Source organism: Gouania willdenowi, chromosome 13, assembly GCF_900634775.1.
Source record: "Gouania willdenowi chromosome 13, fGouWil2.1, whole genome shotgun sequence".
Classification (NCBI taxonomy): Eukaryota; Metazoa; Chordata; class Actinopteri; order Blenniiformes; family Gobiesocidae; genus Gouania; species Gouania willdenowi.
This window is the reverse complement of record NC_041056.1, coordinates 7,846,240-7,872,775: the sequence shown is the minus strand read 5'-3', so window position 1 is coordinate 7,872,775 and position 26,536 is coordinate 7,846,240. Positions and strand designations below refer to the sequence as shown.

General features: G+C 36.2%; 1 protein-coding gene across 1 annotated transcript in view; it reads left to right on the top strand.

The window, feature by feature from the left end:
* Nucleotides 1-26,536, top strand: part of frem2b (FRAS1 related extracellular matrix 2b) — a 102,362-nt gene that overhangs the window by 58,361 nt on the left and 17,465 nt on the right. The window contains exons 4-14 of the mRNA XM_028465645.1: nucleotides 3,844-4,074; nucleotides 9,142-9,267; nucleotides 9,674-9,925; nucleotides 20,095-20,244; nucleotides 21,422-21,631; nucleotides 21,717-21,914; nucleotides 22,021-22,185; nucleotides 23,901-24,083; nucleotides 24,170-24,300; nucleotides 24,900-25,055; nucleotides 25,260-25,563. Of these exons, the coding sequence (XP_028321446.1) occupies nucleotides 3,844-4,074; nucleotides 9,142-9,267; nucleotides 9,674-9,925; nucleotides 20,095-20,244; nucleotides 21,422-21,631; nucleotides 21,717-21,914; nucleotides 22,021-22,185; nucleotides 23,901-24,083; nucleotides 24,170-24,300; nucleotides 24,900-25,055; nucleotides 25,260-25,563 (2,106 nt within the window). The remainder of the gene's footprint in view (nucleotides 1-3,843; nucleotides 4,075-9,141; nucleotides 9,268-9,673; nucleotides 9,926-20,094; nucleotides 20,245-21,421; nucleotides 21,632-21,716; nucleotides 21,915-22,020; nucleotides 22,186-23,900; nucleotides 24,084-24,169; nucleotides 24,301-24,899; nucleotides 25,056-25,259; nucleotides 25,564-26,536) is intronic.

Here is a 26,536-nt window from a genome sequence, read left to right as displayed (position 1 = left end):
ATGGGCAAATAATGGGCATGACAAATTGTGAATGTGGTTAAATTGGTAAAAAATAAGCATGAAATATGGTGAAAAGAGGTTAAAAGTGACAGTAATGCGTCAACACATGTGACATAAGGTGGGAAAAGTGGTGGAAAGGGTTTATAGGTGAAAGAAATGTCTTCAAAGCGGAAAAATTGTGCAAAAGAGGCACTGAAATTAGATGGAGAAGTGGCAGAAATAGGAGTGATGTAGCAAAAATGCATTAAAAGGAGCAAAAACATGGCATCAAAAAAAATGTCTGTGTGTGACCCATGTGTGACCTTCCAATCCCCTGAAAGTTTGAGCTGATGGTGGCGCTGCAGGAAAGGTCATAGGGTTCATATAGAACACGGCTCAAAGTCAAGGGCGGGGGGCCAAAATCCGGCCCTTAAAAGCATCAAATTTGGCCCGCTTGAGAAAGTAAAAATTATTAAAAAAAAAAAAAAAAAAAAAATTAAACATAGATTACCAAATATTTCAGTTGTAGATATCGCAGCCCCTCCAAATACAAAAAATCTATTAAAATCCACAATATTTGTAGAGCTCAGTTTTCCAGTTCTTATATCATGTGACGGCAGTCATTATTAATCTGAAATTGTTGAAAGAACTCAATGTTTCCAAAATCTGGTCATTTTTCCTCAAAATATTCCACAAAATTTCTCCAAAATCAGATTAATTTAAGTGCAGATCCTGCAGGGACTGATATACTCACATACTTTATCATTTATACAGTATGTCAGTTATGCGTGAAAGTGCAAACTTAAAGTGCAAAATTAATGTTGAATTTTCTTTTTCTCCTCCACCTAAAATCTGTTGCCCACTTAAACTCAAACTGGTCCATATTTGGCCCCAAACTAAAATGAGTTTGACATTCTTGATATACAGTAGAAGATTTGGATGAAAACTATTTAAGATACATGAATTCTAATCTAAAAGTTTGGCCTGGTGGTGGCGCTAGAGAACAGGTCAAGGTTTATTCATGTATTCAACAAATAAACAAAGTGTCTGACACAAAACCTTGGTCAACAATCTGAAAATCATTTTGTATTCCTAAAATGTGTTAATATTTGACGCTAATAGGAAGGTTAACAGAGATCTCAGTATTTATTGGTGGTAATAAAGTGGATTTTGGTCCTGATCTATTAAAATGCCATTACAGTAGCTTCCAAACATAGCGACTGATCTCTGAACATGTTGCTTTGATGGTGCTGCCTTGCTTTTGGTGGTCGGTGCACACACGCAGTGCAGGTGGTGCTGGTGTAAAGGCTGCACTGAGCCACTCGCTGTGAAGCTTCTGGGCAGCTGCTGTGATCAGGCCCAGCCATTGGAGGAGATGTGCACGGAGGGAGAGTGAAGGGCAAATTACGCTCCCTTTTTCCTCTCATGGCGACTCTTTGAAGACGGCTGATTTTTCAAGCTCCATTGGGTCTGACTGTTTTATCTCTGCACATATGTTCACAGGCATTTTCCCTCCGTCTGTACTTAAAGTCTGTTTTCATTTTCATCAAAGAATATAATGGAAAAAAAAAAAAAATTCTTATTTTTCGATCCATTGAAGATTTGGTGTTTATTCCTGCTGTGATTTTTCAATCTGCTTCCCTCCGTTTTCCACAAACAGTGTTTTGATTAAGTTTGTACGACTGCAGTGCTTAATTTTCTCGTTAATATCTGCTTTTCTACAGCAATGGCAATGATGGTGAAACTACATCAGTGTGGCATGTTTTTGTTTTTTATATTAATTTACTGTCTGTCCAGTGCTGATTATTATTAATATGTCAAAAACAACCATTTTTATTTTACTAATTTCTGGCCCCAGAGACTTTTTTTCTCTAAAATTAGTTTTTGATCATGTTTGTTATACTGTGTTATAATTACAAATACAGAGTAGCCAGGATTAGTCCACATAGTTAGAAAATGCGCCAGCTCAGATATTTTAATACCGCGTTTTATTTTAAATAGATTCATATTTGAGAAAGTGATTGTATAGAATACAGTTGGTGGAGATTGTGTGTGGTGTTTTATTTTGAAAGATAATTTAAAAAAAATATAGGATTTTAATCAATAGTTTCTTTTACTTTTTCATTACTAGACATTTCAGGCCACCCCACATGGGGTCACGACCCCAAGGTTGAAAAACTATGAAAAACACTAATAATAACACAAAATGAAGAGTAATTTATTTCATATTTTTTTGTCCAACCATTAAAATGCTGACATAAACTACTGTATGTTTTTGCAAAATGGGTTGTAAAACAATGTGATTATCTATCTATCAATTGTATTTATTAAAGTTTCCTTTAATCGATACAATGTCAACAATTTAGTGTTTTACTCTTTTCTTTATTGAACTTGGTAAGATCTTGCAATAATCTTATTATTAATATGTTTCTACATCTGTGAGTAAATCCTGACATCACAAACTTAAAGCTGCTGGAGACAATCGTATAATAATAAGACAAAGACATAGTGTAGGTCTCATAGATTCATAAATCAAAGATCACTCAATGATTTCTTGTGTTTCTTCACCAGACAAGGAGGACGGTGCTTCACTTGACACTATTTTTGTTCTAGTTTGGCATCGCCTCACTCCACTTCCATGTAAACCTCAGAATAAACATTCTCCATTGTTTTGCTGCTAATCCCAGTCGATGTAAAAAACAGACATGTGTTGGAATGTCACTTCTGCAGAGTTTTTGTGGGGGGAAACACAAGAAATCAGGTTTAGAATGATCCGTCTATGGGACTCCACATCCCACAATGCAATGCACCAAACCTATCCGATCATGTCAACAAACGGAGTGTTTAAAGTGGAAATCAAAACAGACTTTCAAGTGCCAATATCAACCTTTTACATCTGTTTGTGAGTAAATTATATTTGATTTATGTCACTATGTCTTCATCTGATGAAAGATTATTGTGTTCAGGTACTTTAAGTTATCATTCTGCTTATGAAAAATACATTATACATTGTGCAGTTTTGAGTTGTCGCCAAAATCAGTAAATCATTAGAACTAATCATTTTTACAAGTACCCGCGGGTCATGTCCATTTTATTCCTTATTTTGGTTCATCACTACATAGAATGGGTCAAAAATAAAATACAGAGACAATGTTTAGATCTAAATGTAGTTCAACTGCAGCGTTTTTCATACGTGGGGTCGTGACCCCATGTGGGGTCGTCTGAAATCTAAATAGTCACCTGGATCGTCTTAAAAATAAATTTCCAATTTTTCTTAATTATTTTTTTTAATTAAAACAATTGTATTCGATACTTCCAATTTCTAAAATATAAATGTTGTTCAGATAAAATGCAGTATAAAGAAAAGAAGGAAAATAAATAAAAATAAAATTATTGTCTAAAAATATCACTTCGTACACTAATCCTGGCTACTCTGTATTTGTTACACAATACAACAAACTTGATCAAAAACTAATGATGGAAAAAAAAAATTTTGGGGTCGCCAGAAATTTGTGATACAAAAAAGTTTGAAAACCACTTCTCTACTGTCTTTATCCTTCTACACTGCACACAAACATCTAATTTACCTTTCTTTCCTTTCACAATAAGAGTCCTGGATACAGGCCATATAGTTATTTTTCTTGCTCTGTTTTGTTCTTACTCTGTTCGCTGTATTAAGGGAACAGCTTTTCTTAGAAACCGTTTAAGATAGTTAGTAATGTTATATTCTGATGTGATAATATTTTCTTATGTATACATCTAAGTTCTTAGATTTAGGACATTTAGGAAAAGGGTGAGAGTCTGGCAGGGGATGTTGATGACTATGTTTTCTTGTTTTATCTCTGAATCTTTCTGTTTTTCCAGGTATCGGCACAAAGGACGGCTCTGCAGAGAAGGACAAAGATTTCCGTGGGAAGTCTCAGAAACAGGTGCAGTTTAACCCTGGTCAGACTACGGCCACGTGGAAGGTCAGGATTCTTCCTGACAGCGAATACGAAGTATCGGAGAATTTCCAGATCGTCTTGTCTGAGCCAGTGATGGCAGTTCTAGAATTCCCAAACATGTCTACAGTTGAGATCGTGGACCCTGAAGACGGTAAGAGATGGTTTCACCAAGAATTTCATTTATGAAAAGGGGAAACCGGCTGTTCTTTATTTAGGTCAATCTAAATGTCAATGCAATTTAGTTTTTGTTTTTATGGTCTTACAAGTGTTGACCAATGTATTAAAAAAAAATAAAATGTTCTCAGCTGATATGCAAGTGAAAACTAGACACGTGTGTCAAACTCAAGGCCCGTGGGCCAAATCTGGCCATATAGAGCATCAGATTTGGCCCGCAGGTGAAAGTAAAAATGACAGGGAAAATATGAATGATTGTGTAAATGACAAAATTATTCATGTGTAATTCTCAGCTCCTCCAATAACACAAATGTAGTGAAATTCCACAATATAATGCTTGTAGTTATTAAATTGTTGAAAGAACTTGCCATTTCCTTTAAATTATTCTGCAATTTTTTTCTGTAATATTCTTATTGCTTGAATATTGTAGTTTCCTTACATAGTTTTTAAATCATTTATAAGCACAAACTAAGGTAGATGATGTAGAAATTGGTTTTCATGTCTCTGAACTATGAAAGTGAAGAAATGATGCTCCAATCTCAAGGAATATATTCTTATTTTGAAAAGCAACAGCGATCCTAAGAACCTCCAGCCCTCTATGCTTTTAGTTCATCTGCCTGCTAGCATTCGACACACAAATCTGCTTAAGCATGTTATTTATTTACAAGATTACGAACGAACAGTTTCAACTGAGAAGAACTATTAATATCTTAAGCACAGCTTGACTATAAAGATTGGTGCATAATGAGAGAAATACAAAGTGCCTCCGTGGGTAGTATCTTCTTCCCACATGGGTAGCTGAGCAAGGTCGAAAGGATACGGAATGGATCTGCCTTGCATGTGAAATGACCCTCATATAAATATCTAAGAAAAGGCAACGGGAACAGATGAGAGGCGTTAGTGAAAACAGCTGTATTAGCACGGAGATGCAGCGCTGCAGAATATAAATATTGATATCTGCGCTCCGTGGGCCTGCAGGGCTTTATTCTGTGAAAACCAGAGATTTGGTTTTTTGCTAATTAAGATGTTTAGCTTCAGTTTGTTTCATAAAGTGTAGCTCTCTGGAGTACTGGCAGCTCTCTGTAGGTAATGTTCACAAATGCTTTTATAACTTCTACCGACTTTAAGGATTTATGGATTTTTGTGTTCTCAATATCTTATCTAATTGCACAGGGTTAGGGGAGCTTGATATACTGTATACATAGTGTGCTGTATATAAAGTTAATTTATGATTTCATGTTCAAAATCAACAATATTTCTTTAATAGTTCAGATCTTTTGCTTGCGCTGCAGCAGGTTGAGTCGCTGAGAATTGAATGATAATAATAATCTTTATTTAAATGTCTTATGATATTTGTATTATCTATTTATTGTTATAAATATAATTATTTTTATTTTGATAAATTGATCATGAAGATGAAATATTAAATGAGAATATTAAATGAGAAAGTTAAATTAAAACAGTCAACCAATAAAGAGAAATAAAATGATACTGTAAGAACTAAAAGAACCAGAAAGTCCTGCCTCGTTGTGACACTGCCTAAAATACTCAACCGCCCCATGATGCATTGCGAGTCGAAAGTGAAATCATCCTGGGACTGTCTTCAAGCTAAAAGTCAAACAACTTTTCAAAACAAAAGCATCTCTTTTTGTCTTTCTTTAGTTTTTTTTAACGCCTTTGTAAATAGGGCTCTTGTTTTGAAGTTAACCGCACATTTTGTCAGTAGCACAATGGCAGGTTTCTGAAAATCTCCGAAATGTCGGAATGAAGGTTTTATTGATCAAATAAGCACATGTTGATATTCTACTTGGTCACTTTCTCGCTTAAAATGTTTAAAGAACTTTTAAAGTTTTCAAATATTAGATATTAGCCTCAATGTGCTTCAGGGTTTTTGTCGTATGTTTGAAATGCATCTTCGAAAACTTTGAATATTCCTACTTACAGTATTTAGTAGACAGTACATACTAATTGCGTTCATAGTGTAAAGTACAGAGTGTGCCATTTCCAACGCAGCCAATGTTTGTTTATTTGCCAAATATCAACCACAGCTTTTTAATCTGACGCAACTTCATGAAAGACTTCACAAATATTGACATATTCTCGTAATTCTGACTGCTGGTCTGAATAATGGTTTTTCACGCTGTACGTGTCAGACTCGTTTATCGCATTATAGTAATGCTTGATTGCATTTGTTGTCGCCATCGCAGATTAAATTGAGAAGGCAAATATTTTTCCACATGGGGCCAGCTTGATTTCACTACTTTGTTTTCCTCAATGATGAGAAGAAATAGAAAAGATTTTTGCATTTACCCTGTGTCTTCCCAAGATTGAAATATGTTTTTTAAACTGAAACAAGTCAAAAATGATGTTTTTTCACCTTCTAAATAAATTTATTGAAAATCTTCCCTCCTAAGCATGAGCCAAATGTGCTGCGAACTTTTTTTTTATCGCTTTTGATTAGAAATCTGAAAGCGTCTTTCTCGAGTCTAAAGGGAAACAAATTTCCATCAAAACGTTGGAAAGCTGAAATGTTCAATCTCCATATATTTCAAAGGGTGCCAAATGAACAGTTGGGCTTCCTCTCAGTGTAGGCTGAAAATTAAAGGGCTTTTGCACTGCTGTGATTGAATGAACGAAGAGCAATTTTAGAGTTTTGGGACAAAAATAGCTCAAAGAAACCAAAAAAGAAGAAGTGAGAATTTGTTTTAGAGTCCTTTGTTATTGTCTGGGTGAGATATAAAATATAAGTCAGTGGCTGATTCCCTATTCAGAAGCTGCTTTTGTTGTGGGTTGTTACTTCAGTGCACGGGTCAACTAAAAAAAGACAGAAATGAGCAAGACTTGTCTCTTTTTTTTCCTACCATCACACCATTTTGTTATAATGAGCCATACTTTATGTGAGGAATATGAAACTTCCCTCTGTTGTTTTCTCATTACTGTTCACAAAGTCTTACAGACAGAGATATCAGGAGCTGCCTGTGGAACGATGATGATATACCGTATCAGTTACCAAACAGCGTGTTTTATCACCACTTGGAAAAAAAAAAACTGGCCTAATAAATCACAGTGAAACAGAATTAACCAAGCTTGAGTTTGTTTTTTTACACTAAAATGAAGAGCAAGTAGAGTTTATATAAGGCTTTACCCACATAATTAAGTGTATTACGTGGGTTTGAAGGCTAATTGTTTCTCACACTAAAGAGTGTCCCAAAACAACTTTCTTACTTCCGATACGATACTGATATTACAACCATCCAATGTGATATCAGTGCAAATTATACATACTTGTCTTACTTGTTTTGTAGAGTAGAATGTTAGGAAAGGCTTAATCAGGTGATATTACTCAGAGAACAACAGAAGGTTGGAGAATTGTGCTAATGTCTGATATCTATGGAAGCCCATTACCAGCCAGGAAACAAAATACAACAAAAAACTAGGAGATGTGAAATAATAAAAAATAAAAAAAATAAACTGTTAAGTATTAGATACTTTATGAGATACTAAGTCAATTATCACATACTAATTCATAATTATCAAATACTAAGTCACAATTATAAGATACCAAGTCATAATTATGAGATATCAAGTCAATTATTAGATAAGTCATAATTGAGATACTGTCTCATAATTATGAAATACTAAGTCATAATTGTTGAGTACTAAGTCATAATTATTGGATACTAAGTCATAATTATGAGATATTAAGTCAATTATGACATACTCATTCATAATTATCATATACTAAGTCACAATTATAAGATACCAAGTCATAATTATTAGATACCAAGTCTCATAATTATGAGATACTAAGTCAATTATCACATACTAATTCATAATTATCAGATACTAAGTCACAATTATAAGATACCAAGTCATAATTATGAGAGACCAAGTCAATTATTAGATAAGTCATAATTGAGATACTAGGTCTCATAATTATGACATACTAAGTCATAATTATTGAATACTAAGTCATAATTATTGGATACTAAGTCATAATTATGAGATATTAAGTCAATTATGACATACTCATTCATAATTATCATATACTAAATCACAATTATAAGATACCAAGTCATAATTATGAGATACCAAGTCAATTATTAGATAAGTCATAATTGAGATACTAGGTCTCATAATTCTGACATACTAAGTCATAATTATTGAATACTAAGTCATAATTATTGGATACTAAGTCATAATTATTGGATACTAAGTCATAATTATGAGATATTAAGTCAATTATGACATACTCATTCATAATTATCATATACTAAGTCACAATTATAAGATACCAAGTCATAATTATTAGATACCAAGTCTCATAATTATGAGATACTAAGTCATAATTATTGGATACTAAGTCATAATTATGAGATATTAAGTCAATTATCACATACTCATTCATAATTATCAGACACTAAGTCACAATTATAAGATACCAAGTGATAATTATGAGATACCAAGTCATAATTTTTAGATACCAAGTCTCATAATGAGATACTAAGTAAGAATTATCAGATGCTAAGTCTCATAATTATGAGATACTAAGTCAGAATTACAATATACCAAGTCCTAATTGTAATATATTATTCATAATTATGAAATACCATGTCATAATAATGAGGCTCTAACTCATAATTATCAGGTACTAAGTCTCATAGTTATGAAATACTAAATCATAATTATCAGATAATAAGTCATAATTATGAGCTACTAGGTCATAATTATGAGATGCTAAAACATACTTGAGACAAGACATAATTATCAGATACTATCCCAGAATTATGAGATATATCATAATTATGTCTTAAGAATCTCTTATTATTTTACTATTCCTAGGTTTTTGGGTTTTTTTACTGGCAGAAATGGGCTTCATAGATAAACATCAGATAGGGACATCCTTACAAAGTGGCATTTTCAGCTGTAATGTTCAGTTTTAATATTATAAATAATATTTTTCCAAAGGATTTCCAAAGTTAAGTATTCATTTTGAATTAAAATATGTGAAATGTGTTTCTTTTTATTTTGTTCCTTCATTCAGAGTCAACAGTGTTCATACCCTCAGCTGTGTACAACATAGAGGAAGATATTGGCGAGCTGATGGTCCCTGTACGCAGGAGCGGAGACATCAGTCAGGAGCTCATGGTCGTATGCTTCACCCAGCAAGGTATAATCCAGCATATTATCACGCTGTGCACTTACTTTGCTTCTGTAAATCTAGATCAATATGTGTCTACAAATGAAGGACAAATGGTGAAGATCAATACTTAAGAGGAAAATAAATAAAGCTCTTCTTCTTATCCGTTATTCATTTTATTGAAATGTCTGCGAGAACGCTATTGACAGTGGCTGCACGCCCTCAGAGATGGCATTTTTATTATTTTATTTTATTTTTTGTGAATTCAATCCAGGTACCTGCTCATCGCCCATGAAATAAAACAATTTCAAGGATAAAGGGAGAGCATAATTATTTATTGATTTCTATGTGCAAAAAAGTCAATTCTGGTATGCCACAGTTTGGGTCATTGACTTTCCTAACTGTATTTCTCTCTTTTTTTTTCTTGCCCACTCAGTTACAGCCACGGGCACAGTCCCAACCTCTGTGCTGTCGTACTCTGATTACATCTCAAGGCCTGAGGACCATCACGGCATCCTACGCTTTGACATGGGAGAGGTGGAAAAACCCTGCAGAGTTGTAATTATTGATGACTCCCTGTATGAAGAGGAGGAAAGTTTTAATGTCACCCTTGGCATGCCCATGGGAGGCCGTCTGGGCTCCAAGTTTGCCACAACAAGGATAACGATTCTTCCTGATATGGATGACGGTAAGATAACGCTATATGACGGAATTATGATTACACAGTGGCTGCTCAATTAAAGCAAATCTTATTTGAAAATGAAAAACATGGTATGGAATAGAAATTAGATCAATGCAGGAGTTGATTGTAGGTCTGGGCGAAAACTCATATCTTGATATCTTTTCCCAAAATGGGGATATACAATATAAATCTCGATAATTTTAATTCAAGTATAGTCCGACCTTAAAGACAATTCTGGGTTAAATTTGCATTTTACCCTTTTTCTGCAACTACACCAAACTTGCCAAATTTTAACCCATTTTCATGACTTTTTCTTGCCATTATTTTTGCTCCTTTTAATGCATTTTTGCTACTTTACTGTGACACGTCTCCATTAAATTTCAATGCCTTTTCTAATTTTTTTTCCACTTTCAAGATGTTTTCAGCACTTATAAACCCCTTCTACCTCTTTTCCACCATGTGTTGTATATGTTGACAAATTATTGTCACTTTTCACCATCTGTCATGCTTATTTTTGACAATTTAACACCATTTACCATTTGTCATGCCCATTATTTGCCAGTTTAAACTAATTGTTCCAATATTATCACTTTGAACCCTTTTTACTGCTTTTTCTGTATGTTTTTAGCCACTCTAATTTGCAAATTTTAATTTCAATGACACCTAAAACAAGTATTTTTACAGCAAAGTAAGTTAATAAAAATATATACATAAATATCTCGATATAGGCAATACTGTAATCTTTTATATCCCCAAAATACTAAACTTGATATATGGCCCAGCCCTATTCCCTTGCAAGTTTGTGAACAGACTGCTTGTATGCCATGTGCATATGAATGACAACCTAGTGTAGTTGCATTGGGAGTGCACGCTTCTAATGCAAATGAAAAAGTTTTGCAAAGACAATGTTCTGTTAAATAAATCCACCCAAATAATAGCTGTTCAAACAAGCGATCAGGTGGGTAGACAGAAAGCCAGAGTGTCAGTTGGTTCTCCGCTTCAAGGAACTGTTGAAGAAAAATACAGCCGCCTTTATCTGGTATCTGTAGGCTCTGACTGGAGGGATGATAGTTTCCCCATATCGTTCTAACTCTTTGTTCACAAACACCTGATGGCTTTTCTCACGTCTCTATCAATCAGACAATCTGCAGTAGCACCATGGGAAGGAGAGATTTTGTGATTGTGGTTCGACAACAGGCACGAATTGTGGGTGTTTTGAAATGAAATGAAAACCAGTGAAAGCGAATAACATAATCAAGATGTAACATTTGATCAAGCATGTCTCTTTGTTTATCAGTTCCAGCCAAGAACACGGTTTTGAGCAAAGATCTGCTAATTTCTAAACTTCAGATTTTTTGACGTATAGCACTGTCTACCACAGCTTTCTCAAGTCACAAGACCCAGGAAAAATCCCCAGTCTATTAGAGAGCAAAGTGCCACTGACAAACTATTCTATCCCTCCGTGATGAGACCACATGTCCAAACTGACTAAACCACATGTCTGACCTGATGAAACAACATATCCTACCTGAAAAAACCACACACGTGGTTTTTTCAGGTAGGATATGTTGTTTCATCAGGTCAGACATGTGGTTTCCTCAAGTCGGACATACCTGACGAAACCACACGTCCGACCTGACGAAACCACACGTCCGACCTGACGAAACCACACGTCCGACCTGACGAAACCACACGTCCGACCTGACGAAACCACGTATACTCGGGAGAAACCTGCCAACTCCACACAGATAGGATATACTGAGTCAGCAGTGCTAAGCATGATTGGTCACAATGTGAGTAAAAATGGTTTCCGAGGGACAATTGCACCACATTTTGCGCTCAGGATGTGAATCATTCTTCAATTTAACTTGCTTCTTTGTGGTTTCGGCAGCGATGAGTAACTTCGTTTGAAGAACAGGTAACTCATCTCACACAACTACCAATTAATGCACCTGAAGCCATACTCAAGTGAAATGACAAAGACAGCAGAAACTGAAAAACTATCATGTAACATTGGCGAGAAGGAATTAAAGGTATTTAGAAGCTACATTTGCAATAAAAAGGAACTTTAAACGCACACTTGTGGAAATCGACATGTTTGACGAACAGTAACGTAGTGATTACTACTTAAGAAAATTCTCCATTCACATAACTCGAACTGGTTTGATGAAGTTAAAGGCATCTAATGGTTTTGATTTGGAGCTTAGACTTACCTGTTGCACACATATTAAAGCATATTACGTGTGTTAGCAGCTAAAATTTGATATCAATGACTCCAAGGCTTATTTCTGACACAAATCAGCAATGCTTTATTTTTCACTTTTAGACCTCCAAACATCTAGATATCTAAAGTACATTTATCTGATGGATTGTATATCACTTTAAGGGGAGAAAGTTACGTAGCTAGACTTTTCTAGCTGCTTTTTTGTTGGATTTCCAAACAGCTTGAACCATTCCTAAGACACAAGTCTTGAAACAATATATACCGTACTTGTTCACTGCTCCCATGGATGGGTTAAATTCAAACATGGAAAGTTCAGCATGAATACAATAATTACTTATGGGTCAGATATAAACTTTGACCTCATGTTTACAAACCCTTGACAATTCATTCACCCTTTCACCGCAGCATCATTTCTCATCCTGATTTGTAAGCGTCTGGCTTTTTCCCATTATGGCTTACTGACGACCTAAAACTGAATGTGTGTATCATTTGGCAGAAAGCAGCTCAACTCACCAGGGAGTTACTGTACAGTATTATGAGTAGTATTAACTGTAACCTACTTTTAGGGGGAGCATTCATTGTTGTGTAGTTCATATGAAGGCAAAGGTTTTTTGTTTGATGTAGAGGAAAACAAGGCCCGAAGCCACAAGTTGAGTCGACTCAAGACGACAGGGCATGGCTTGAAAAGGACTCTTTCAATGCAAGTGCACACACGCACACACGCGATTATGTAGAAAGTTGGTGTCGCCAAAGCTGAACAGCGTAATTCTGAGATTAAGTGTTGAATATTGCCAGCATGCCGAAGAAAGTAGAGCGTGAAGCGGAGAGAAAAATAAAGTGGCATCAATAGTTTCTATTTACCTGAAAGAAATGGAAATGACCAGCCATGCAAGTGTTGATGTGGATGTGTATTGTAAGCAGCTCTGACTGAGGATAGCAGAATAAAGCCAATCTTCTGCCAGAAAGAGTCCAAACTCTATTCCTATTTTAAAGTTTGGGTAAACTTGGCCTTCAATCATTTAAAGTCCTTTAATATCATCTCCAAACTTGGGAGGTCAGCAGTGGAGCTCTGAAGGAGCAGTGTTCCATTTAAAAAATATATAAATGTGTCAAACACATGCGTTTAAGTATGATGGATTTAGTTTGATAAAATCACACTCATGAGAGCCTGCACCTCCTGCTTTGTGCAAACAAACAATCAGGGCCACCAAAGAAGGTATTCAGGAGGCCCCTGTGCATGTTTGGTCTTTATTTCACATTTGGGATGTTAGTTTAAATTCTTTGCCAACCTATTTGGTAGATCTGTTTTTTTTTTTTTAAACCAAATGATAATTTAGCATCTTTAGAGACAACTTTGATCAGTTTTTTCTCAAGATTAAAGAATCATCAAGAATTTAGAAAATACAATTTCTTTTTTTTTCTTTTTTTTTTTTTAGATTAATAAATTAATTCTTGGAATGCACCCTAATAGAGACAGGGATGATGGTGCATTCATTGACTAGACTAGATAATGCATTAAGATATCACTGTTCATACTCAATGTTGTTGCTTTTTTCTATTTACTTTAATTTTATTGCCAGCCTTTGTTGTTTATATGATAAATTCTTCTGTATTTTGTGCTTACAATGAAAAAAAGCTGATGAAACCCCAGAAAGAGAAAGTCCTATTTTGAATTGGATGTTCAGTAAATGTAGAAACCAACCCTAGAGTTTCCATTGTCACATTGTGGCGTATCTTAGTGGAGTTTGCATGTTCTCTCAGAGCATGTAGGGTTTGATTATGAACTTGAGTTTTCTCTCACTTTCTACACACTTGTTAGTTTAACTATAATCTCTTGATTGTAAATAGGAGTGAAATGTCTGCCAAGGTTTGCCCAGTCTGTAAATCGAAACTGCAGATTTACGTTTATTCCTACCGTGACTTCAGTGGATTTGGCTTTGAATTAAACTCATCTTTCAGCTTCTTGTCTGTTTTAATAAGCTTGGCCCGAGGGTGACACATCTGTCTTTGGTCACAGTTATCCTTTCTAAAAGGAGAACAATCATCTGCTCCTAAACAGAAAAAATTGAATGTTTAAAAAAAAAAAAAAAAAAAAAGAGGGTCTTATGGGATTAAATCAACAGGGATGCCCTACAGTGCATTGACCACAATACATGTTTATATTTGTTTGGACTATTCACAATACCAATTAGTTAGAAAAGTATCCATATTTTTAGAGATGCAACCTTTTTGTTTTAAATGCTCCATCGACTTCTACACACTTCCACTGCGTCGTTGGTAACGACACTCAAGATTTGTTTTCTGCAAGTAATTTTGATAAATGACTATTGCACACAATTTTGTTTATCAGCTGTTGAAAGATAGAATTTATATTCTGTACAAATATTCTGCAGCAGCACAGACAGCTGTAGTCCATTCAGTAGTTTTTCACCAGTAACGGGCCATCTGCACATAAGTGACAAACATCCAAATTTCCACTTCTTGTCTGCAATGAGAGACTTGTCCTCTCTTGCAGAGGTAATTGCTGTTTGGTTTTCACTCCGCATCCGGGAAAAATGTTTTGGTGGTCCCGCACCGAAAGACATGAGAACGCTTGCACTACTGGCGACGTGATGGGTGTATTTATAGTGGCATGTCACTTGATTGTAAATTTCACTGTGTGATTATGGAGCAGCTTTTAAAGCTTGTGGGGGGGGGGGCATGCATGTGCAGCGAATCCTGGAGGAGGATGAATCGAGCAAACCCTGTCATTAGATCTCACCTGGATTGCCATTCATGCTGATACAAACAGCTGTCCACAAAAATCAGCCAGAGATGCTAATTTTTTTTACCAAAGATACCACGCTTGTTAAGACGTTGATTTTTGTATATGGGTTGTGGCGCTTAATTTGTATATTTGTATGTATTTATTTCATGTTAGGGGTACAGGAGCATTCAAGAAGCCACCGTGCGCTGTGGGAATGTCATGCAAAGTTCAAGTACAATCAAGCAGTCAGCGGGAGTGTAACAGTCCCCTCAGGGATGGCTATGTCTTGCTTTTTGTTTCATCTTAATACAAATGCAACATAAAACACGTGTCCTCCATTGTTATCCAGTGTGTTGCCCAACAGAGAAATCAGCTTTTAGTGGCTAACTTGTGTACTTTTTTTCCCTTTAATAGTATATACTTTTGCACACCTTTCAATGATTCAATTTGAATAAGCAATGCAACCATCAATTTCAATACACGCAACAAAATAAATTAAATAAATTAATAAAATAATTAAAATTACTGAAATAAAAATAATAAAACAAACATTTCTATAAATATTTTTAGGTTGAGAACATGTATCATTTAGAAGGAATTTTGTTCTTAAATGAAATGTTTATTTTATCTTATTTTTAGTGCTGGGATTTATTTTTTTTTTTTAAACATCCCTTTTAATTGATCAAATCTATTTAGTTGAATAAACAATCAATATGAATATACACAACAAAAAATAAAATAAATGAATAAAAACATTAAAACTACTAAACTAAAACAATAAAAGAAACATTTCTATTAATCTATAGAACATGTATCTTTTTGGAAGGATTTGAACTTAAATGAAATGTCTATTCTATTGTCTTATTATTAGTGCTGGGACTTTATCGCGTTAATTGCGATTAATTAATTATAGAAAAAGCACACTAAATAATCACATTCTTTTGCACTACCAGCAGCGCGGAACCTTCCTCATTGCACGAGTTCCCAGTCCACCCATAATATTGTTGCACAGACCACAACACATGAAACGAGAGAACCCTCGGAGACGTTTTGCTGTTTATTTTAGTTTAAAAAATAAACACTGGATGAAAAGAAAAGCCCAGTTGTGTGCATATTGTGCAAGAAAGAGTTTGCCGATAACCGGAGCTCTTCTTGCCGCTGCTACCACCTCGATGCTAAACATGTAGCAGCTAGCACAGACACTCAGACAGTGTCAATCCACACAGGACAAGATGAGCCAAAATGAATGAGTCCATGACTGACAAATGAACAAAGTCATTGGATAAATGATTGTAGTGGACAGTCGACCACTCTCAGTGGTAGAGGATGTGGGCGGGGCTAGAAGCGGTCCTACAGATAGCATTGTCTGACCCAACTTATCAACTGCTACGCAGAAAGAAAAGAAAATTCATCAGCTTTATCAGTTGCTCTGTTTATTTCATTCCACAGATATTTTAAACTATGTTGCTGTTACAGTACTAAGTGCTATTGTGCTTTGTGTATTTCAATACACAAAAACAAATTTGTTTTAGAAAGTTTACAAAAAACCCCGAAAAGCAAGAACATAGCTTAGTTTAAGTTTGTTAGTTTGCTCGTTTAAGAATCCAATCATAATGTTTTCTATCCATATTGCACATTATGTTAGCACTCAGTGATGATAATAATACACACAATTTTGTTGTTTAAGCTAATTTATCGTTTTCATTGTTTCAGTCATATTTTAGTATATGACTGAATCAATGTCACATACTAAAATATGACAAACATTTTCATTTTAAATTGAAATGTCAAAAAAATTGCTTCTTGTGTCAAATATTGTTAGCCAATTCATTTAGATTAATCGAGATTAATTAATGACAGTCTGTAATTAGATTTTTTTTTTTTTTAAATTGAGACCCGCCACTACTTATCTTTTCTTAGTCTTTCATTGTTTGTTATATTTCAAAATAAGAACACTAACACAGAGACTGCCTACAACGATCAGGATGAAATAATAATGTAATAGTAGAGATTAAAACTCTCCACACTATGAGCATCAGTAGTTAGAAGTGGGTCTAAACCTGGATCTCCTCTGCTTACATTCTAGTAACCTAAGAAGGTCTTTGTGGCACAGGAAGTTTCTCGCGTTGAGCGCAGGCGTTGGTTCACCTTTCAGCTAATGGGCCGTAGCTCCTTTGAAGCTCCCCGTTGTCTGCAGCACAAAACTTATCTGATTACTGGACTAGTACAACAGGGCCTGAGTTCCTGTCTGCCAACCTCAGGCTAGCGGATCTGATTACCCTTTCCTGTTGGAGGACCCGGTGCAGGCAGCCACAACCATCTTTGTTTGGTTTCTCTTCGGGGGATACTTCCTGGCAGCTGCACGCCTGACAGCTTTAATGCCTTAATTACACATTTACCAAAGTTTGCTCATCTTTACTTGCACTTTTGCATTTATTGAGAAAATTGCAATTCCTAATATAATGTAAATAATAAACAACTATATTAAGTTAAGGCTGGGCGATATAGACCAAAACTCACTCAAAATAACGATATATGATATGAATCTCGATAAGACAATTCTGGGTTAAATTTGATGATCTAAATGCCATCACAATATGGGGAAAAAGAGCTGCTTGACAGAGGTTTGCGCTGTCCGAGTGCTTTTCTAGTTGTATATGTTACACACATGAGGCTTGAGATGGTCTATAGAGCAAGAATCTCAAGCTCTGCCTATGGTGTTGCCATCACTATTCACTTGATTCATTCAGACATTGCTTTAATTTAAAAGTTAAATGTGATCAGATTCCACTTTCTATCTAGTTTTCCTTCAGTTTCATATCTGAAAACAATGTTCTGAGATGTAACCGTCCTGCTCTAATGGAGATACACAGGTTAGTTGGATACCACCACCGGTTCAGGGGGCTCTGAAAGGGTTAAATGGAATACCAGTGAGTGAGCTGGGCTGCAGAGGAATCTCAGCTCATAGAAACTCTAATTGCAGTCAGGCAGGCCTGGGCTGGCACACACGGAGGTTTACTTCCCCCAGACCTCCTCTCAGGCCTCCTCCATGTCTCCCTTTGACACTCATTACTATCAGACTCAGCTCCACCACCAGCTACGGCTAAAAGTCAATCTGCAACTTGACTTTAGCCTCAGGTTGAGTTTTACTTTTTAATGCTCGTTCGTAGCTGCTTTTCAAAGGTTAGAAATTGCTTTCTGCCTGTAACTGCATTCAATGTAAGCATAGCTTTAATTCTCCAGTCTTACTATGGAGGAAATATGTAGATACATCATACGTGTCAAACCCAAGGCCCGGGGGCCATATCTGGCTCTTTAGTCAGTTTTTGTAGGCTATATGTTTTTTTTAAATGACAATAACTAGACTATGACTAATTGAAGAAACAGATGTGAACGAAAACTAAATTGAATTATATTGATATTTTCCTCGAATAATAAAAACTAAACTCAAATGTTTACATGGGACAAAATCCAATCAAAATTAAATCTGCAAGCAGCGATGAACGGGCCCTCGCAACCACACGCATGTCGGGACGTGACGCACGTTGAGGTGTGTTGCATGTTGTGGTGTGGCAGAAATATTAAAGTGTTGAGACGTAGCTGACCATTTTCCAGGATTATATCACAAACTTTCCTGCATCGTTCTGTGCAAATATAATACCTATGATTTCCTTTTACCAATAGGTGGCGCTATGACTATCAATGACGGTTGGGTTAAACCATAACTATTTTTTTTGGCATACAAATGAAAACTGCTATAATTAATTAGCATCTACTTAGCTCGACTGCTAAGACGAACATTTCAATCTATAAAGATTTATTGTCAACACAACCAAATAAACATGTATAGTATGTTTAAAATAAAAATATAAATGTGTGAAGTACTTTAACAGTGCAGTGTTGGATGCAAGACGTATCTCTCTATAAAAGCAAGGAATTTCTCTGTCTGTGATGACATCACACTGTCAAAATTTTGCAGAAGTTCCACAGCGATGATGTCATCAGTGTCAGCTGGGAACAAATACAATTTTTCGTTGTAGATATCTTACCTGCTCCAAATACACAAACGTAATAAAACTCCACAATATTTGCAGCACTCTCAGATTTCACATGCACACATTACATGATCTGAAATTGCTGAAAAAATTCTTAATTTTTCCAAAAATCATACAATTTTTCCTAAATTATTACACAAAATGTCCCTAAATTCAGTAAATATTGCTCACCAAAATCAGGGAAATTTAAGTGGGGATCCTGCAGGGACTGATATCTGTCACTCATTGCTTTACATTCTTTATATTATTGATATGTCGAAGTGCAAACTAGGGCCACATTATAGTTGAAATTGCTAGGTTTTTTGCCTATAATCTGCGGCCCATTTGGTATCAAACTGGTCTGTATTTGTCCCCTGAACTGAAATTAATTTGATACCCATCAATGGTTGTTTTTGTGTTTGTCTCCATTTTACTGACTTCATGTTTCATCTTGACCTAAACTGGTCTGTGCTTCACGAAATGAACACCAGTATATGCCACTTTATAATTAAGAATTAGAAAGTGTTGCTCAGTTAATTATTCTAACATGTTTTAATAGTATTTTGTTAGTAATAAAAGTATTTTTGAAATTTCCTGACAAGACAATTAAAAAGCTTTTTTTAGGCAAAAGTCAAGAATGTATTTTTAAAGTCTGATATAGCTATGATAACAGGAATTGATAAACTGGAAAAGACCCCTTACACTAGTTTTCCAACCTTGGGGTCAGGACTCCATGTTGGGTCACCTGGAATTAAAATAGGGTACTCTGAAAGGTCTAGTACGTAGTAAAAAAAAAAAAAATGTATTTTGAATTATTTTCTTTTTCAAATTAACACATCACACACAATAAATAAACTGTTTTCTGTACTTAAACTTAAAAATATCTGAGGTGTTCATTTTGACACTAATCCTGGCTGTATTTGTACATAAACATGATCAAAAACTTATTCTAAAAAAAAGAAATAAATAAAAATGTCTATGGGCTCGTCAGACATCTATGATATTAAAATGGGTTCACAACTCAAAAAAGGTTGGGAATCTCTGCGTTACACACTGAGGAAATAAAACCACCAACTTGCTGCTTTTATTTTGTGATTGTTTTTTTTCTCCAGTTTTTAATCATTTTTCAATATTAATATTTGTTCCGTAATCTATTTTTTATTGCATTTAGATCCAGTTTTCTACTTTGGACACACTGACTACCATGTGGATGAGAGCGATGGCTATGTGGAGGTCCAGGTGTGGAGAACCGGGACAGATCTTTCCAAAGGAGGAAGTGTCACTGTTCGCTCCAGGAAAACCGACCCCATTTCAGCTGAAGGTAGAAGCCAAACAATAGCTACAGTCATCACCCTGTCAGTCTTTGTTTTTCTTAACTCAAGCGTGCAGACATTTTCACGCTGGATGTGTTGAGTGGACGACCTGGAGAATGTAAACATAGCTTTAGGTTTTTCTTTTTTTTTTGGAGGGGGGGATGATCATCAGTGTCTCTCAGCCTCTTGTTGTAAAAATAAAAGTTGTGTGAGTGAGCAACGTTTGCATACATAGTGATTTGTTGGTTCGTCATTTGACTGGAATACTAATCTCTTGCCCTGAGGTCAATTCTTCTTTTTAGTAGCAGCATAACAACTTTCTTTCCGGTTCGTGTTTGTACTGTAAAAATAAATACAAACTAATCATATTAACACAGCCACACACACTCCCTTTTTGCCCCGAGTTAGCATGGATAAGCTCCAGCTCTCTGACCCTGTACCAGTATAAGAGGATGAAGAATGAATAATTTTATATATATATTTCGTATGTTGGAAATAATTTATACAATATAACTGGGTTGTAAATACATCAAAACATCCCAGGGGCAAAGAGTAAGCGCGTTGTGCTTCTCCGAGTTTTCTAATAATTATTCTTTTGTATTTTTTTCTGTATTGAATTCCAATACATCTCCAACTCTGTTCTTTTCTCACTCCTGACTCATGTACAGTAGGGTGGTTCACAACATTATTTTTCACCAAATTTTGCCGGAATCGCTGCACATTCACTCATTTAGTATTAATAAGGGGAGAAACTATTAAGGACCAAGTCAGACTCGTCGGCATCAGGTTGTAAAACGCGACATAGCGTTTTATTTTGAAGGAACCGGAAGTACACATGAAGTAAATTGAAAAGCCGTTCTTTGCTTTTAGTTTTTCAAAAGCTAAGATATATCAACGTATAGTTTGATTTTTAAATACATACAGTAGTTAAACTAAATGTTGCGATATATCAGCCTTTAAAAATCTCAAATCCCGGTTTCTTCAAAATACAGCGCCATGTTGTGTTTTACGGCATGAGGTGGTTTTATTTGAGGCCATTTAGTCTGATGACTTATTTTGACGGCATTTGGTTTGACAAGTGACTCTGTTTCATTTGATTTTCCTGATATTCGATACCTCACTCTGAGACCTGAGGATGTCCTAAAATGTACACCGTACTCATGTGGTGTTTTATTTGTGGGGCAGCTGGTGTGGATTATGTGGGGATCAGCCGGAATCTGGACTTTGCACCGGGCGTGATGATGCAAACGTTTCGTGTGACCATCCTGGACGATCTGGGACAACCGGTTCTGGAGGGACCGGAGAAGTTTGAACTGGTTCTACGAATGCCAATGAACGGGATCCTTGGGGAACCCAGTAAAACCATCATCCTTATCAACGACTCAGTCTCAGACTGTGAGTAAAAATCTGGGGTTTGAACAGACTTACACAGTTTGATGCCATTACTGTGTTTTGATGTATGGGTTTAATTTTGTTCCAGTGCCAAAGGTGCAGTTCATTGAAGCTGTGTATGTGGGGAACGAGCACACAGGGACTATCTCAGCAACCTTGTACCGTAGTGGTGATGTCAGCTACAAGTCTACAGTGCGTTGTTATAGCAGGCAGGGAACAGCTCAAGTCATGGTGGACTTCAGCGAGAGGCCTAACACAGATGCTTCCATTATCACCTTCTTACCAGGTGGGAAAGGAAAACATCCCCAACCGTCTCTCTGCAGTGTTTCTACCGTCTTTATTCTACAGGCGACGTATGCCCGCACTTCAAATTATGACTTTCCTTTTTTCAGGAGAGGTTGAAAAACAATGCACGCTGGTACTAGTTGATGACACGGAACATGAAGATGAGGAAGAGCTTCGTCTCGTCTTAGGAAGTCCTAAGAGTGACTCTCCTTACGGAGCATCTATCGGTCGGCAGAACGAGACACTCATCAAGATAAAAGATGATGCTGACAGTAAGAGGGTTTGCCTTTGCTTTTCACATGAATCAATCAGACTTTATTTATGTAGCACATTCAGAAAAAAACATATTGAACAAAGGGCTTTACAATAGTCTTGATTTTCGTTTGCAACGGAACAACAAACCTAACTACCTGCAGGCCTGAGGGCTCTGTTGAAAAAAATGGGACTACAACCTCTAAGATTTAAATGCAAAAATAAAATCTTGAAATCAATTGTGACACACACTGAGAGCCAATAAAGAAACTATACAATTAAGGGTAATATAAGATCTTATCAGGATCTTCTTCATAAACATGCAGCCAAAGTTTGAATAAATCAGGAATGATGAAGTATCAATGAGCCTTACATAAACACGGCAACACAGCTATGTTCTAAATGGCATACTCTATACTATGCACTACAAATTCAATGAATATATACTTTCTACTATATACTCTAAGTATGGTTAAGAGGATTAGGAGGATGACCGTTCCCACTGAAGTATACTTCCTATTCCTACTATATTTGTGAAGTCTTTCATGAAGTTGCGTCAGACTAAAAAGCTGTGGTTGATATTTGGCAAATAAACCTTGGCTGTGTTGGAGATGGCACACTCTGTACTATACACTATGAACTCAATTAGTATGTACTGTCTACTAAATACTGTAAGTAGGAGTATTCAAAGTTTCCCAAGATGCATTTCAAACCTACAACGACAAAAACCTGAAGGACACTGAGGCTAAATATCTTTGTTGATTCTCCACCTTTATCACTTTCTCGCTTAAAATGCTTTCAGAACTTTCAAAGTAGAATATCAACATGTGGTCATTTAAACCATAAAACTTGCGAAAACACATTTTATGCCGACATGTCAGAGATTTTCGGAGACCCGCCATTGTGCTACTGACTAAACTTCTGGTTAACTTCAAAATGGTGCCAGGACGATTTCACGTTCCACTTGCAATGTATCATGGGGCGGTTGAGTATGACTAGTATGCCCACCGTGCATACTTCAACAATGCTCCTACATATTATACATCCGGGTATTTCTTGCATACTCACTTTCCATACTGTCTAATGTGAATGCACTACATACTCATTTTGACGTATGTGTAGTACATTTGTGTTACAACAGAATGCTATTAGTCAATACACAGGTCAGTCAAACCATTATTAGTTGACTTAACATAATTAGATGTTATTGTTTTGCAGAAACAATAGCTGCTAATAACTAGCGCTGTGCGATATATCGAGATTTAAGACATATTGAGATTCCATGTTACGTAATATAAGAATAGACGAGAAGTAACGTGAAGACAGACGGGGAACTGGTTAGCAAAAAGAAGCACGACTCTGATATTTGGATATGGTGACGCGGCACGGGCTGCTACAAAAATGACTCACACGTGGTGTCCCTAATGAGGGAAGAAGCCAAAAGTGGCCCAAAATGTTGACATTGTGCAGCTAGTTGTTAATAAAAGTGACATTTCGCATCAGGGACTTGGAGCCAGAATCATGTCCGACTTAGTTGAGAAATAAAATATTGCACAGCTCTACGACCTATGTAAGAAAATAATTACCGAAACAAAATGTTTTAAAACATAAAGGTTCTTTACGGAAACCCTTCTAAAAAGAGCTTTTTGAATTAAAAAATAAGTAGTGTGTGTGTGTGTGTGTGTGTGTGTGTTGGTAGTATCATGTTCCAATCAATGTAACTATATTTTGACAGAGGCCATTATTAGTTTTGGAGAAACCAAATTCAGTGTGAACGAGCCAAAGGAAAAAGGCCAAATCTCTGTGGTGAAGATCGTAGTTCTACGCGTTGGAGACACATCCAAAGTCTCTGTGGTTCGAGTTCACACCAAAGATGGATCTGCAACGTCTGGGGAGGACTATCATCCAATATCGGAGGGTAAATGCGGCTGATTTTTAATTTAAGCTTTCATCAATATAAGCTTTTGTTTGACAAATATTTTGTTCTTTTTACTTTACTGGTAGAAATTGTGTTCAGAGCAGGCGATAAAGAGCATTATGTGGAAGTGGACATTTTATATGATGGTGTGCGAGAAATGAGAGAGGCCTTCACTGTCCACCTGAAGCCTGATGAGAACATGGTGGCAGAGACAAAGGTGAGAGAAACTCTACTGTCTAACATATAATGACAGAGCAAATTGGATTATCTCTCCTTCAATGTTCTCTTAAAGCAGGATTGTCAAACTCATTTTAGTTCAGGGGCTAAATACGGACCAGTTTAATCTTTAGAGAGCCGCTGATTTTAGGTTGGGGAAAATATTTTTTAACATCATCGTGCCGTAGTTTTCAATATCAGTTTAATTGGGCTACATTGGATGCTCTAAAGGGCCGGATTTGGCCCTCGGGCCTTGAGTTTAACACCCAATCACCAAACCACTTTTTTTTCTCATGCAAACAAATACATTTTGGTATAAAGTAGTGTTATTGGTTGATTCATAACATATCCGTTAAAGTGTTGTAAAAACATATAAGAGTGACTGCCCTCAATGGGTTGAAACCCGGCTATTACATAGATTTTTGCTATTGGCTGAAATTGGTGGTTTGTGATGTTTTGATGGCTTATTACGTCACAAACCACCACTGTTGGCCCCGCCCACAATTTACCCAATTTTTTGAATTTCTAACCTAGACACGTGTCAGCCAAAACATCTGGGTTTTATTACACTTGAATAAACTCTTATTTGACAATCAACAGATGAGCAAAGCCATCATTTACATCGAGGAGATAAACAGCATGGCCGACGTCACGTTCCCATCGGTTCCCAGAGTGGTTTCTCTGCTACATTATGACGACATTGAAGAAACCAGGGATGCTCTGCCTGTAGCTGGATACCCTGTTATCTGTGTCACGGTATGTCCCAATTAAACTAACAACTGTGCTTATTATGAGCCTGCAAATAATTGGGCCTTGCATTTTATTTTCTTCCTAAGTGTTTCATGAATGATGTAGTTTAGTAGTTATGGTGTCATCGAGTATCTCCAGGGCTCATCATTGGTGTGCAGAAATACCTACTTTATTTTTATTCAACATTTTACTTTCCTCTCTTTTATCCAGGCCTGTAACCCCAAATACCCGGACTATGATAAGACCGGCTCCATCTGTGTGAGCGAGAACATCAACAACACCCTAACTCACTACCGTTGGCTCGTCAGTGCCCCAACTGGTACCGACGGTGTCACCAGCCCAATGAGAGAGGTGGACTTTGACACCTTCTTCACCTCCTCTAAGCTCATCACTCTGGACTCAGTATATTTTCAAGCTGGGTCCAGGGTCCAGTGTGCTGCCAGAGCAGTGAACTCTAACGGAGATGAAGGTCTAGAGATCAGTAGCCACATTGTGTCCATCAGCATAGAGGAGGGTGAGTAATGTCCTTCTATAACACGTGTCAAACTCAATGCCCGGGAGCCAAATTCAACTTGGCCCTCAGGAGAAAGTGAAAATGACAGAAAACATGAATCATTGTGGAAAATACAAAATAACTCAGTTGTAAATTGTTGTTGAAAGAACTGGATTTTTTTTCCAATTATTCCACAAAATCTAACCAAATTTAATAAAAATTTGTCAGAAAATTCAAAATAAATCAAAGGACATTTAAGTATCTGTCACTGATTGCTTAAATATTGTCTATGCTTTCCATACTTTGTCTACTTTATAATTCAAAGTGCAAACTTGGGGCACATTAATGTTGAATGTCATTTTCTAAATTGAGTTTAATGCCCCTGTTCCATAATGACACATATATATATATATATATATACAAAGATTCCCAACATGAAATTTATCAGATTATAAGTTTATCATACATTCGAGTAGTTTTTCATCATGTGCTCCAGAGTGAAATGTGTTGATTGTCGTTGATCACGTGATTATAAAAACAAACGCAATAACAGACGTCTATACAAACACATTGGTTCCAACTTGCAAGCAGTTTACCATCATGTGCTCCGAGTTGAAATGTGTTTGTCATTGAGAGAAACAGGCATTTACCACCTGATTATAAAAACTAACATCTTCTTTGATGGCACTCCTATTTAATTTATTTAGCAATGATATTCCTCTTCTCTACGAATGGAAACTTGTTGGTAAAAGCATTTTTTATATTAAAGCTAGAGACAATTATTTCTTAATCAGATAAAGACTTAGTTCAGGCCTCATAGATTGAAGAGGACTTAAATTGGCTTGAAACCATTTTTTGTTCTAATTTGTTCTCGGTTTTCTTCTTGATATCACCTTACTCCACCAGGTATTCAATTTCAGCCAGATTCAGATCCATCCATGTAAACCCCAAAATAAAAGTCTGCCATTGTTTTGCTGCAACTTTCAGCCTGTGA